The 14,035-nt window shown below is 44.3% G+C and overlaps 1 protein-coding gene across 1 annotated transcript; it reads left to right on the top strand.

The window, feature by feature from the left end:
- Positions 1 to 651: 651 nt before the first annotated feature.
- Positions 652 to 8,761, top strand: LOC128854347 (uncharacterized). The gene is made up of 3 exons (XM_054086800.1): positions 652 to 746; positions 862 to 1,158; positions 7,859 to 8,761. The coding sequence occupies exons 1-3, from the start codon at positions 652 to 654 to the stop codon at positions 8,001 to 8,003; spliced, it is 537 nt and encodes a 178-aa protein (XP_053942775.1). The 3' UTR covers positions 8,004 to 8,761.
- Positions 8,762 to 14,035: the final 5,274 nt, after the last annotated feature.

Genomic DNA, 14,035 nt, shown 5'->3' with positions numbered 1-14,035 from the left:
ACGAACTAAAAAAAAAAAAAAAAAAAAAGATTTGAGATCCTGGACGAGGAAGGACTTTGGTGAATGGGCTCAGACTCCTTGAGGTGAGAAAAGGACCGGAGTGAATGATGATGATGATGATGGTGGTGATGCTGATGGTTCCGTAGCGGTGCGGGGACGGGATGCGGGGAAAGCCAAGGGCGGGGGGGGGGGACTTTCGGCACCTTTTGCGGTTTTTAAACCCAACCTCACCGCTACCTTTCGGCTTCTCCCCGCTGGGCCTAAAGTGGTGGCAGAGACGGGGTGGAGGGTGCAGCTGTTATGTTATTTATTTGGGGGAAAAGGGGAGGGGGAAAAGGGAAAAAGGAGAAGAGCGGAGGAGGAGGTGGCGGACTGGGGACGAAATCCTTCTCTCGGTGATGGCCGGCGAAAATTTCCATTGGCTGTGGTTGCACAAGGTGCTTGGAGAGAGGAGCCGGTGCAGGATGGAGTCCCTTTTGTGTGTGTGTGTGTGTGTGTGTGTTCACGGGGCTCGGGGACCCTCCTCTCCGGGGAAAAGCGGGGTTTTTCCCTCCAGGTTTTTCCTCCCTGGCAGGGCAGGGTGGCCGGGATGCTGACAGCAAAGCGGGGCTTTGCTGCCACCAGGCTGGCCCTGGCTCAGCCCCCCCGCTGATGGAAGCAGGCTTGCAGACCCCTCAGCCCCGTAATCATCATCATCATCATCATCATAACAGCAGCATTGGTGGGAGCGCGGAGGGAGGAGGGCGGTAAGCGAGGAGCTGTGGAGGAATTTGGTTCTATTTTTTTTTTTCCCTTTTCCCTTTTTTTTTTTTTTTTCCTTGATATATTCCCTAAAAAAAAAAAAAAAAAGCAGTTTTAAAGCTGCAAGCGGCTCGCCCGGCGCTGCACACACCCACCCGCGCCGCCTCCCCCGCCGGCGCACCCGCACACTCGCAATCGCTCGCTCGCCCGCGTTCGCTCGGGGTGTCAAACCCCGCCGGGCACCCCCAGCCCGCTCCGGGCACTGCCCCAGCCCGGGGGTCCCGCCCGCTTTTCCACCCCCTCCTCCTCCCATCCCTCCATCCTCCGTCCCTCCGACCGTCCTCCCGCCTCCCCACCGCTGGGCTTTTCCCCCCTGCTCTTGGCGCTGAAGATCGGAGCCTCCCCCGCTTCCAAATGGTGAGTTTTCTACCTGATTTTCTCGCAAGTGGGGTTTTTTTCCTCCCTCGCCGGCGGCCGCGGGGCTGCCGGAGGGGGCGGGGAGGCAGCCCTTTATGCTGCTGCACGCTTTGTGCCAGGCGGCTGGAGGGGAGCCTGCCCGCTCCTGCTCTTATTTCTGCATTCCTCTTCCTTCAAACAATGAAAATAATTCCGTCACTGCCCCAAACTTCCCTTCCTTTCTTCCTCTTCGTTATTTAAACGCGGGGACTTCTCGTGTATTTGTCGCGAGCGACCTTGTTGGAAGCTGTGAGGAACCTGCCGCGCCTTGTCATTTTTCTATAAACGATTAAAAATGGAATGTATTCTCTCAACAGAGGGTCCTTAGAGAAGCTCTTTCCTTCCACCTGTGTGTCCTGTTTTGTAATCTTGAGCCATGAATCGAACTTGCCTGCTGTTCTTTTCCTCTTTCTCCTTTTTTATCTTTTATTATTTTATCCCTGTTGGTTTTTATTTATTTATTAATTTTTCATTTGCAAGGAATAGTTTGTTGCGCCCCTCTCAATCCCTGAGACCCTAACTTGTGATGTTTAGCTTTTAAATCCACGGGTTAGGCTCTTGGGAGCTGTGAGTTGTGCTTTGGCATCTTTTTTTTTTTAATTTTATCGATATATCCTCTCTATTTCTGTATATATTTGTGCGCGCGGCTGTATGGAGAGAGACGGATACACACACATACAAATAGTGTTCGGTAGACCTTTTAAGGGCAAAAAAAAAAATAGCATTTCTCTCCTCCGTAGAGTCGATCGGTGAACAGTAGGGCGGTGGTTATGGCCATTTACTGTACAAAAAAATATCTCAAATTAAAACCTGGCGTTTGCACACCAAAGAGATTTTTTTTTGTGTATGTGTGTCTATTCGAGAGATAATTTTACAGCGGATACAGATACGGGGGTGTCTATGTGTACACGTAGAGCGATTATTATACATGCGTGTGTCGATAAGATAGACACGATACGGATGCGTGTAAATACAGCTATTGAGGTGTGTGTATAGGTGCACACATGGATGATACGTGGGGATAAATATGGATGTAGGGAAATAAAACCCGAGATGTATGTATATATTTACATATAGAGGTATAATAATATACACGCCTGTGTTTTCAGATGGAAAGAGAGATTTGCCTTGCTGCAGGCCACAGCATAGAGCATCTCTCTCTTTCCTTTTCCCCCTCCCTCCTTCTTGAGAGCAACACGGAGTACCCTGAGAGCGTAACAGTAACAGCTCGGTACATTGGTGCTTGACCTCAGCTGAAATCCCAGCATGCCTCATGCTTCCAAGTTTAAAACTGAACGATTAATCTTGGAAATGTGCTCTATGGACACACACACGGCCGGGGGAAAAAAATAGAGAGAGGGGGGAGAAAAAAAAAAAGAGAGGGGGAAAAAAAATGAGGGGAAAAAGCCAGGAGATGGGTTGGATCTTAGGGAGCATTAGGTCAAAATAAACTAAAAGAATAAAATGGTTGTGTCTGCCGATGGTTGGAAACTGCGAAAAAGAAATTCTGAGCAAATGCTGAAGTTTTGTTTTAGTCCTTTTTGGAGAACTTGCAACTTTGCTGCTTTTCCACTCAAAATTATGTGTAAACCAGAATTGTTAAAAAATGTTTCCTGTTGCTGTTTTGTCTCTATTAGATTTTTTTTTTTTTCCCTATTGCTGTAAAATGAATTACGGTTGGAACTGTATTTTTGATCTCTGTTCTGCAAAGGCAATTTATACCGAAGTTACTGTACCTTGTTATGGCACCGAATTGCTGTTTGATATTTGATTGCGAATGCTTTTACTTAAACCACAATGCACCAAAAATGATTGACGGTGGAACATTTTGGTATTTTCTAGCTTAGGATGTGCTTAAGAGTTATTGAACTGGAAAAGGCTGCTTGTTTGATTTTTTATTTATATATATATATATTTAGCTGATTTTATTGACGCTGTACTTTCGTTGACTATTTTATCTCCGTGAAAAAATGCCGAGAAAGCCTTTTATTTCTGAATTTGTGTATTGTTTGCATTTCAAAGTGAGAAACTTGTTCTGAGTAGAATTTATTCTCTTATTACCTGGGACCAGAACACCATGCGCTTTGTCCACCAATTCACCTCCGAGATAGGCAAAAAGGAAAAAAAAAAGTGGGTTTTTGTTTTTTTTTACTTCAGAAGCTGCTTTTTTAGGGCTTTTGTCTGCCCAGGGGCTCGCTGCGCGCCTGTAATACCTGGAATCTCCCCCGTCTCCGTCGCTTCTGGGCGGGAGGGCGCGCGGGGAGCCCCCGGGGCTGCAGCCCCGCTATTGTCTGCGCGGTGCGGGGGGCGGGAGTTGCGCGGGGCTGCGGCAAAGCCGGGGATGGAGAGGAGGGAGGAGGAGGAGGAGGAGGAGAAGGAAGAGGAGGGGGGGAACCCGTCGGCTGCAGAGCTGAGCCCCGGCGCGGTGAGGAGCATAATTGGGAGCTGGTTCCATCGCTGCCAGTCTAGACTCGCCCAGACACATCAATTAGAGGGGCTGGCGGTTTAAAGGGATAGCGCGGCTGGAAGCGGGTTGGGCCCTCCGGGATCCGCCAGCGAGGGGAACGGGATGGAAAACCATTGACAAGAATTAAACGAAAGAGGGAAACCGAAAAACCGGACCACCCCCCGCCCCCCCTCCTTGTTTCGCTTCTTGCGAAAAAAAAAAAGAGCGAATAACGGCTGAAATGGGAGATATTTTCTCTCCCCCCTTTTCCAAGCAGCTCGAAATCCCCAGCGCAGCGCCCGGGGCACGCGGGTCCGAGGGCTTCTGAGCCACATCCGTCCCGAAATATCAGCCTTAGGAGACTTAATGACATTATAAATAGCCCTTAAATAGACATTATAAATTATTATAAAGAATTTCTTTGTAAACGAGTAAAAATCAATCCGAGCAACGTTATTTTTCTCCCTCTTCTGCAGACAAAAGAAGGGATATTGCATTTGGGTTTTATTTTTGCTTTGTACCTAGAGCTATCGTCAGGGTTTCTTGTCTCGGAGTTACAAAGCTCCTCCAATGATAATTTCATCAGTCTCTGTAGTTGTACGTTTTCTCTGGAATAAAAGGAAGCTCTGGACAAAAAGACATTTTTTTTTTTTTTTAAATCTTAAGATGATAATGGAAGAAAAAAAATATTAGATATTAATTTAATTAGCAAACGGAATAAATCGGGCTTAGTAAGGATTGAAAATCTTATTCAACACTAAAAAATACCACACTGGGACTAGTTTGAGTTAAAAGTCTAATATGCTATAATGCCATTTAATATAACGTGATCCCAAGTATTCTGTGCAATATCTGATGCAAATAATTAAAATGGGGGAAGATGGAGAAAGCAAGGCATTTTGGGGGTTTGTTTTTTATTTATGGCTTTAAAAAAAAATGCAGGTTTTTCAAAACTCTGGTGTCTGAGAGTTTTGTCTGAGCGGCAACTGTAGCGTTGAGCTCTGTGACTTTGACCTCGTTGGAGCTTAGCTGGAACTTGCTTTCCCAAGTTGAAAGGCATGGGGTTTGGTGGCAGCAAAAGGTAGAAAAGGTCCGAGGCATTCTGCAGTTTTCCATTGTTGCTCTTTTATTTCAAGGGTTCTAACAGTATTTCAAGTTACATCGAACTGCAGCTCAAAAAATGGAGACTGTCTGTCTTTCCTGAGTCATTTCCAAAGTGCTTAAGGATTTATTGGCCTGGATACCAAATTATAGCTGAGATCCTGCGCAGTGGCTAGCGCTGATTAGATGATTGATTAATTTCTAATCGATTTCTAATTCAAAGCTTCATTCACATTATAAATCCTTGATAATAACAATGCAGCTTATGTTGAAATCTGATTGCAGCCTCTTCACAAAGTCATATCAACCCAGCCAAAATGCTAGTTGAAAATGGCAAAATAGACTTCTTTTTTCTTCTTGTTGTTGAATTTATTAACTCTTTAATTTCTTTGCAATGAATTCTTTGGCTGTGCTTCAGTACTTTAAAGCACTAAAGTGTTTATTCACAGTACGTTTGCGCACCGCCCCAATAATAATACAAGACACTCTATACCCAGATGTAAGATAAATGTCAATCCGCACCTCTAGCCGTTGCTATACGATTTTGACTAATTTGATGGCCATTTTCCTTTTGTGCTGCCCTAATTTTGTTCACTTCTCTGTGGGTGAGGCAGAATGCAGATGTACAGTTCGGAAGTTCAAACCGTGGGCTGAAAAAAAGGTCCCTGGTTCCCAGTTTCTCTGCACGAGGCTGGTGCTCGCGGTGCTTGGAAGAAGAGCCTCCTCTTGCCAACTGTACTGCCTTCTCGCTGCCCTGCGTTTTTCCCAGGGCTCAGAAGGAAAGAGAATCCCAGTTCTTCTTCACTCTTGGGAACACACACATTGTTTCAATAATCCAGGCAATAAATGCTAATTAGTAATGCTTAAGGACCCTACCAGTCAGAGTAATTATCATAATTTACCTCTTCCTTGTTAAAAAAACATTCCTTGCTGATTTAAAAATTTTTGAAGCCAGAGTTTCTTTCCTCTTCTTCTGGAAAGCGTTCCTCGTTGCGTTAGCAGTACGGATAGGGGTGTGCTGCAGCATTGAAACACATTTTGCATATTGCATAGGGAACTGGAGCTGGAGATAAACATGTGTGAAGATTTCCCCACACCTAAAAATTTAGTTTAAAATGGCTGTTTTCCCTTTTCTTTCCCTCCCTGCTCCCCCATTCTCCAGCACCGCCACCAAAACTCACTTGCAGAGGGAGAACAAAGGAAATCGCTAACTATAAAGGCATCATTAAGTATTTCAGAGCAACAGCAAGATAGAGTGTGTGATATGACAACATATTTTATTGCACAAAAGTAGAGATAATTAAATAATTCAGTGGTATTCTTGGCTAATTAGTGCAAAGACCTTTCAGAAGCCATCAAGAAAATGGATCTCATCAAACCTAATAATATGCTACATTTCCCCAAGATCGGATATTTGCCACCCTTGCTACTGCTTCACCACCTGATACAATAACACAAAAGGTTACAAATAGTTGCACAGTTAATTGGGCTGTTTCTCCAAATAATGGTTTCTGCATAAGGTGGTTCAGTTTTTAGAAGAAGTGAATGCGTACAATGGAAGTTTTGGATATTAGTCAATAATAGAGAAAAAGCTCATGGCTTCAGAAAAGCTAGATCTATTAGAAATGATCCATTAAAAAGATTAAATTCTCAGCCAGGAGCCGTTCTTGGGTTGATTGTGATGGGGCTGAATCAGTTTGATGTGGAATTGGTGAATGACTGCTGGAGTCTGAGATCTTTTTATAGTTAAGTGGGGAGCTAGATTGCACTTTTCCAGCATCTCTCGATGCTGGGAAATGTGTGGTAGAGTCTAGGAAGGGTCTGGGACCTCTGGTTTGATGTGGGGTCTAATTTCAAGGTCGGGGCATTGTCTCACTTGCTGGTGGTACAAACTGCGAAGAGCTCCATTCTCATCAGTGGAGTCGGTTTAGGTCTTCAGTAAGATGATTAGAACTATTATGCCAGGCAAACACTTTTTCCTCTAAATGCACGAGTTTTTCATCTGGAATCAGTGAGTGGAGATGTCGATGAGCGCAATCCAGGTTGGCAGTCTGCAGATCCTATACAGGGGAACAGGCTGCATGGACAAGGAACTGCAGGGCATTGATATTGCTACTGGAAAAAATCTGTTAGGCATATTCTCAGTAATTAGGTGCATCAAATATTACTCAGAATATCTCATTGTATTATATGTCATTATACTCCTTTGCCCAAATGTATATACAGGTTCATGTGATGCATTTACAAAGCGTAATTTACCACCTCTCTACTCGATACAGTCAAGGTTACTTTTTCCTCTGCCAAACAAAGGAATGTCTGAAAATTTGACTTTGATGTTTCAAGTAAAATGTCAGCATGCGGCTCACCCTTTAAATGAGGGGAGAGGCTGTGTATCGGTCTTTTAGACACAGCAGTGGCTCTTGCTTTTACCCTGGGCCCAAACTGAACTTTACTCCTATGTTACAGTTGTGGAGTGGATTGATTCCATGGTGTCCCCAGAGAAGGAATGCTGTGGGGTAAGATGCAGTGGTTTGTAACAATTTGTTGTGAACAAGGCAGAACGTGCAGGCTTACCCTGAAATTGCACAGTGTCTAATCCAGTAGGGTCCCTAGTCCATGGAGAGAGGCTTTTCCTTGCTCAGAAGATGTGGAGGTTGATTTATACAAAGTAGATGGAGGGACTATGAAGGGAAGAGGCACCACAAAGTGATTTGCCCAAGGAAGCACAGTACATCATTAGCAAAGCAATAATTCATGTCTCCTGGCTTACAGGGCTGCTGTACTTACTTAGTACACACTCTTCCTCTGTGGAACTTTCCAGGTTGTGAATAAGCTTACCAGTATGCCAGGACACCCTCTTGTGTCCCCACAGATGCAGTCATGAACCAATATGTTACTTCTGTGAACAAGTCTTACTTGGTTTTGTGTCATTCACCCAGTGCTCTGGCAACTGTATTCAGGATACAAGGGGGTGTGTGTATATATATATATATATATATATATGTGATGTATATATATACAAGCTATTTTTCAAGATGAAAGATGTGTCTCTGCCTATCATGGTAGTCAAAGTGACTGTAGAAGGCTGAAACTGCGATTGTTTTTCTTTAACAGCCCTTCCCACGCTGCAGGCAATGAATCTCTAATCTCCTGGACTGAAATGTCTGGCACTTACAGAAGCATTTATTTGCTGGCCCTTGTATCCATGATGTTGTGCTCACAGAGCTCCACCTATGGCAGTGTCCTAGCAATGGGCTGATGATACACTGGGTATGAATTGTATGTTTTTTAAGGAGTGGGGAGGGCAAAAAAGGACAAACGTAGGCTTTGCTGTACAATATGTGCTTCTCATGCCATCCTTGAAGTAACGGGTGGTCTCCAGCAGCAACTGTTGAAGGATGGTTTGGGCTTCTGCGGGACAAGGAGTAGATTAGTGCTGGCAGAGTTTGTTTCCTGCTGCTGACTCTCAGACCATTGCTGCTCATGTCAAACAGCCAACATGCTGACTGAAACTTGGTGCTATTTGCTGTTGTGTGCCTTTGGAAGATGGGACAGACGGGATGCCCTTTGGTGTCCTGTGTGGCAAAGAGGAGGATAAGCTAAGTCAGCTCCTGAGAGAAGTCTCCGAACAGCTCCCTCTGGCTACTACAAGAAGTTGAACCGACAGCTTCTGCTCCCCAGAAGCTGTCTGATAATCACAGGCCATTATATACTTCTCACTTGACTGCCCTGCTGGTAACTCCACTTTTAAGATGAATTATGCAAGAAATGCTGTGAAGCATCAGACATTCGGGAGCTGAGGATTGGGAAGAGTCCTCTCTCAGTGTATGAACTCACTTCTGGATAAAGTCTGAGACTCACCTGGATTCCAGCTTCCCCGAAAAGGACAAAAAGTGGAAAGGATCAAAACAATAATCAGTGGACTTCATTTTTCCTGTGCGTGTGTGCTTGTATCGTGTCTGAACTCGCCAAGAATATACATGGTTATTCACAAGGAATCCAGTAAACGGTGAATCTGTAAATCAGTTACTTCAAGTGTGTTTGTCTCATTTGATTCTTCCTTTCCCCTAGGGTATCCTCTTGCCTTTACAGCACTCAGTTGCCCTTGAGGAGAGGATGGAGTGATTGGGGCTGGGTTCTTCCTGGGGCTGGGATGAGGGAAGAACGCCAGGGAAACAATACCAGTTTGGGAAGAAGGGTGGTGGGCTCGTGGAGCACCTTACACACAAATGGATCAAATTTTGCCTTCAAATCTTTCGTTCTGTTGTGTTTTCACTTCACAAATATCTGGCACGGTAAGGTGATTTAAAAGATGTGTTGCATCTCACTGTTGAGGGCCCAAATACACTAAAACCTCATGAGATCTGGATTTCTCTCCCTCGTGTTTCAGAGGTAATTCAGAAATAACAGTACAGCTTTGGCATAATTCCAGTTGTCCTTCATCCCCCTTTGATCTCTTTCCCGTGACCCAACAGCCCTTGTGTAGTTTTGGGATATAATGTGGATTTTGAAAGATGCTGGAACACAGTTGGAGGAGGAGGGAAGCCCTGGTTTTGAATTAGTGGTGTTCTGCTTGCTGTCTTTACGTCAGCATTCGGTTCCTTTTGGAATATATGAATAGAAAAGTTAAAAATAGTGATCAAAACCCAGTAAAAACATGACATTTTGGTACAATTGCCAAAACTATTCAATAAAAAACTGAAGTCCCCGTATTCCTCAGGCAGCTAAATGCTGCTTTTTCTTACATTTATGGCATGCAAACTGGCACTGCGAAGGCAAATAAAATTGTTCCAGTCTTCTCCTCTCTCCCTGCTTCAGGAAGAACTTTCCCCAAGTTCTAGCTGCAAAGAGGACAAGCCTCGATCTCTTGTACTCGCATGGAGGACTGGACTGGAGCATGAGTGGTCGGCGCGAATTCCGTGGGAGGTAGAAAGAGGCAAAAGGAGACGCCAGTGGCAGAACCAAAGTTTAAATGAATATTTCTCATGAGGGATCTCTCTGGGTCCGTACATGAAACCACAGTGGGACAGCGGGGCAGGTGTGTTTTCACATTTATCTTTTCAGTTGAGATAGAAACCCCAAGGTCTCCTCTCTTGTTCAGGGACAAATGTGCGGGAAGAAGTTCTGTTCCTTTGGCACATGCTGCGTGAAACCTTTCCTTCTTTCCCGTCCCCCCCCCACCCCTTTTATTTTCTTTCCTATTTTTTTTTTCCGTACCCAAGAAGAGACAACACTGTTGTTGGAACCATCTCCTGACCTCAGAAATAAAAAGGCAAAATATTCTGGGATATGTTTGCTCCTCTCCAGGTTGGAATGTATCTGTCTGTTGGAAAACAACACAGGGCTCAATGTTATAAAACATATGGAGCAATATACGAGTCTGTTTTGTTCACATATGATGGTGCCTCATTATTTAGTAATGCTTCGCTTCTACAGCAAGTTTCATATGTGGATCTCAAGGCACTTTCTGCAGAGAGCTGAATTAACTCTCACAGGCCCCTTTGTGAGGTGGGTATGGAAATGTTTCTGTTCTTTATTTGCATGAGAGGAAAAACACAGGCAGAGAACCAAGTCCATTCTTTTCAAGATTTTTAACCTCTGTGTCCTCCTTTCCACACTTTCATTTCCCTGATAACATGAAGTAAGACTTCATTTGCAACCCAACTATCCAAAAAATATATCATAGAAGCATAGAAAGCTTTGGGTTGGAAGAGACCTTAAAGATCATCTAGTTCCACCCCCTCTATATCAAGCACAGTAAAATCAAATAGAATCTGATTTGTTCACTTTTCTTTCTTCTGGGGCAGGGGAGGGGAAATCAGCTTTCAATCCAGAGGGTTTGCTTTCCAGAAGGCTGGGGAATCTCTTACTCTACACAGAGCCTGTGGGTGAGGAGGCGCTTAGCACCTCTGAAAACCAACCTAACCTAAAAGCACTGATTAGAAAGTTTGGCTTCAGCATTTTGCCTGAGATGGCAGAGCTGATAAATGGATTTCAGTTTTCTGAGTCCTAGTCCATTATTGCATCTATAAATCACAGTGCTTGCAATCATTTGTCTAATGCACCTTTAGTTTTAAAATGTTTCCTTTACAGCATTTTCCATCTGTGCCTGCGAAGATGCCTCAACCATAGGTAATGCAGCAGAGGAGGGATGAAGCTGTGCCTTCAGTAGCTCTTAGCCGTGCACTGTCGCTTGTTGACTCCTGCCCAGCATTCTCTCTCTCCATAAAGCAGTTTCAGATGTTCACGGTGGAGCGTGCTACGTTTGGCAGTTTGAATAGCTGTTACACCTGTAAGGATTTTATACCCTAGTCGGGGAAGCTACTTTCATACATTTGTTGTGTCATGTTAGGCTAATTTCAATACAAACTCCCTGCACCATTTGCTTGCTCTTTAGCTTGAGGCTTGGGAAAAAGAAATTTGCTCTCCACACTAAGAAGTTCAGGCATGGGATGGGGAGCTGCAGCCTCTGAGACTGCCTCTGCAGGCTCCTTTACACCAGCTTCAGCATCTGTGAACTGAACTGGGTGCCAGGTTCAGACAGCTTTGCAATGCCAATTAGCTTCCACTGTCTGGGCAGTATCTGAGGTTATGGTTTTGCAGAAAAAGTGCCCGTGATCACTCACGTTAGCCTGAAGAAGACAAATCAGATGGAGAAGGTGTACATATAGATCTTCGCTAAATCAAGACCCGAACTTCTTCAGATAATCATAGAATAGTTTGGGTTGGAAGGGACCTTAAAGACCTTGCATGGGCAGGGACACCTCCCACTGGCTCAGGCTGCCCAAGGCCCATCCAACCTGGCCTGGAACACCTCCAGGGATGGGGCAGCCACAACTTCCCTGGCAAGCTGTTCTAGTGCTTCATCAGTCTCATAATGAAGAAATTCTGATCAGTTTGCTTTGACCACAAGTCTAAAAAACCCATAAGTGCAGAAATGGAAAGTCCTGGTTCATCATTTCTTTTGCTGTTTAATTGATGATGAGAAGTTCCTTGCTGACTATGCACACGTTCTACTCTGTCATTAAATTCTGCCTTCCAGGGAAGGCTGACAGCCAGACCTCTTTTAGATAAATATAACGGCAACGAGGTGAATCTGGGAGAAATGTACAGGAATATCCCAGTTAAGTGGTAGCGTTGACTCAGATCAGGTGCTGGGATGCCTTGCACTTCATCAGCTCCAGTTCTGCTGGAGTCAGCGGGTGACTGCAGTTACCTTGGTGTGAGTCCTACCGGGTGGTCCAAGGCAGCCAGGCCTGGAGAGGTGTGGAAGCTCTGACTGGAGGATTAAGTGGGAGGGGGTCTCCCACCAGGGAACATAGCTTTGACTTTGGTAGCAGCCTGCATCCCCTAATTTTTATGTCACCCAGGCCAGAATATCTTTTCATATGGACCTCATCTTTTCCCCGTTTGCTGCTAAAACTGAAGACAAAGTTGCTCGGCTTCTAGTGACCTTCCCTCTGACTGTCTCTGGGTAATTAATTCTTGAAATTTTCAGCATTGTTTGTAAATCTATGTTTCTTTTATAAAATCAAATGTTTTTACTGCTAGAGGAGATGCAAAAAGTAGAGATGTTTAAAGAACGAATGCTTAAATGTCCTTTTTTTTTTTTCCTTTCTATGAGTTTATTTCTGAGTTTTGACTTTTTTTCTATCTGCTACCTTTCCTCTTTCCTAAGAGGTGGACTTTGGTTGATGCAAAACCACATATGCAACGGGACAAATTCTCTCTTAAACTGGCTCATGTTATTGTCAGAATCACACCCAGAATGATTTTGACCCAGAGACAGTAAGATCAGATGTTAAAACACCAAAGCGAGAGCTCTTCAGCAGGAGATCTTGTTCCTGCTGAGATTAGTCGAGCCCATTCTCCTGGACATTTTTATCCCTATCAAGAGAAGTTTGAAACCAGATTTAATCCATCTCCCAGAAGCTTCTGATGCTTTCATGTAAAATAAGGAGTTTGTTGTCAAGACAGGAACAAATTTTTGGGGCCCTCACAAGAATGTCTCTGATTAGTGTATCCAGAAGATGGACTAATCTGATATACGATGACCATAATAGTTGTTACTATCTCTTCAAAACCACACATCAAATGCCACTCTTACCTTCACACACCTGCAGCTCCTGTCCTACACTTTGGAACACAAAAAATGGAGAATCAGGCCCCACCTCACCATTCAGCATTCCTAAAGAGATCCAGCTGAGCAAACCAAAGCAATTGGAACCAGCCTTTCATCTACTAATGGTCTAATGGGTTCCCTTTGTGTTGAGTTTATCACTTTCTCTTCTTGGCTGAATTAAAGAATTCACTGCAGTAATGCCCAATCTTTTATTGTTGTGCCATGTTATTCATGAATTATTCCAGTTTCATGGTTATATTTGTTTTGGAATATAGCCTGTTTAAAAATATTTGTAAAACAAAAGAAAGGAACAGAGTTTTCCCACTTCCTATCTGTCTGTCCAGAGCTGTGGGTCCAAACAGCTTCCAGCTTTGAGGATCTAGGATAATTTATGAGAGTACAGGATGGCACAAACCAAGGACTTGGCATCCACAGACCTACATGTGTTCTAGGCAAGTTCTAGTCCCATTCTTGCTCCTCAGCAGTGGTCAGTGCTGTCCCATCCCTAGAAAAATGTAGCACAACCAGAACCCATGTCCAGAGCCTCCTTAAACTGCCGGAAAAATGTGGACTTGAATTTGATTTTTATCCTGTGGCTCAGTCTTTCCTAGCAAAGTGTGTCGAGAACTCGGTCCACCTTTGATGGATAAAATCCTGTCACACCCAGGTCTACACAAACCCCTTAAAAAGTGTAAAACTTTTTACATGTACTCAGAGAGTGATCAATGGCTCGAAGTCCAGATGGAGATCCATGACGGGTGGTGTCTCTCAGGGGTCTGTACTGGGACCAGTACTGTTTAATATCTTCATCAATGATATAGACAGTGAGATTGAGTGCACCCTCAGCAAGTTGTGGCTGCCCCATCCCTGGAGGTGTTCCAGGCCAGGTTGGATGGGCCTTGGGCAGCCTGATCCAGTGGGAGGTGTCCTGCCCACAGCAGGGGGGATGGAACTGGATGATCTTTAAGGTCGCTTCCAACCCAAACTATTCTACTATTCTATGAAAGTGCAGAGGGTACCATAAAGCAGCATTACGACATGTGATTTCCCCCGCGCCTTCAGTAACAGTGGATCAGCCCATCTAATATTGCACAAACTGACATCTCTTTTCTAAAAATAGACGTCTGAACACTCAGTCAATGGAGTAATCCAATTGCCTGAACATTCTT

Source organism: Cuculus canorus, chromosome 23 (genome assembly GCF_017976375.1).
Source record: "Cuculus canorus isolate bCucCan1 chromosome 23, bCucCan1.pri, whole genome shotgun sequence".
In the NCBI taxonomy this organism is placed as follows: domain Eukaryota; kingdom Metazoa; phylum Chordata; class Aves; order Cuculiformes; family Cuculidae; genus Cuculus; species Cuculus canorus.
Note: the sequence above shows the minus strand (reverse complement) of the source record. Positions and strands in the feature narration are given on the sequence as shown.

Excerpts from the sequence above, each read along its gene's own strand:
- LOC128854347 (XM_054086800.1), top strand. The coding sequence starts at position 652 with ATGGAAGCAGGCTTGCAGACCCCTCAGCCCCGTAATCATCATCATCAT. Across the intron at positions 747-861 it reads AGCGCGGAGGGAGGAGGGCG|CTGCAAGCGGCTCGCCCGGC; the intron begins GTAAGCGAGGAG and ends GCAGTTTTAAAG. Across the intron at positions 1,159-7,858 it reads GCCTCCCCCGCTTCCAAATG|CCCTTCCCACGCTGCAGGCA; the intron begins GTGAGTTTTCTA and ends TTTCTTTAACAG.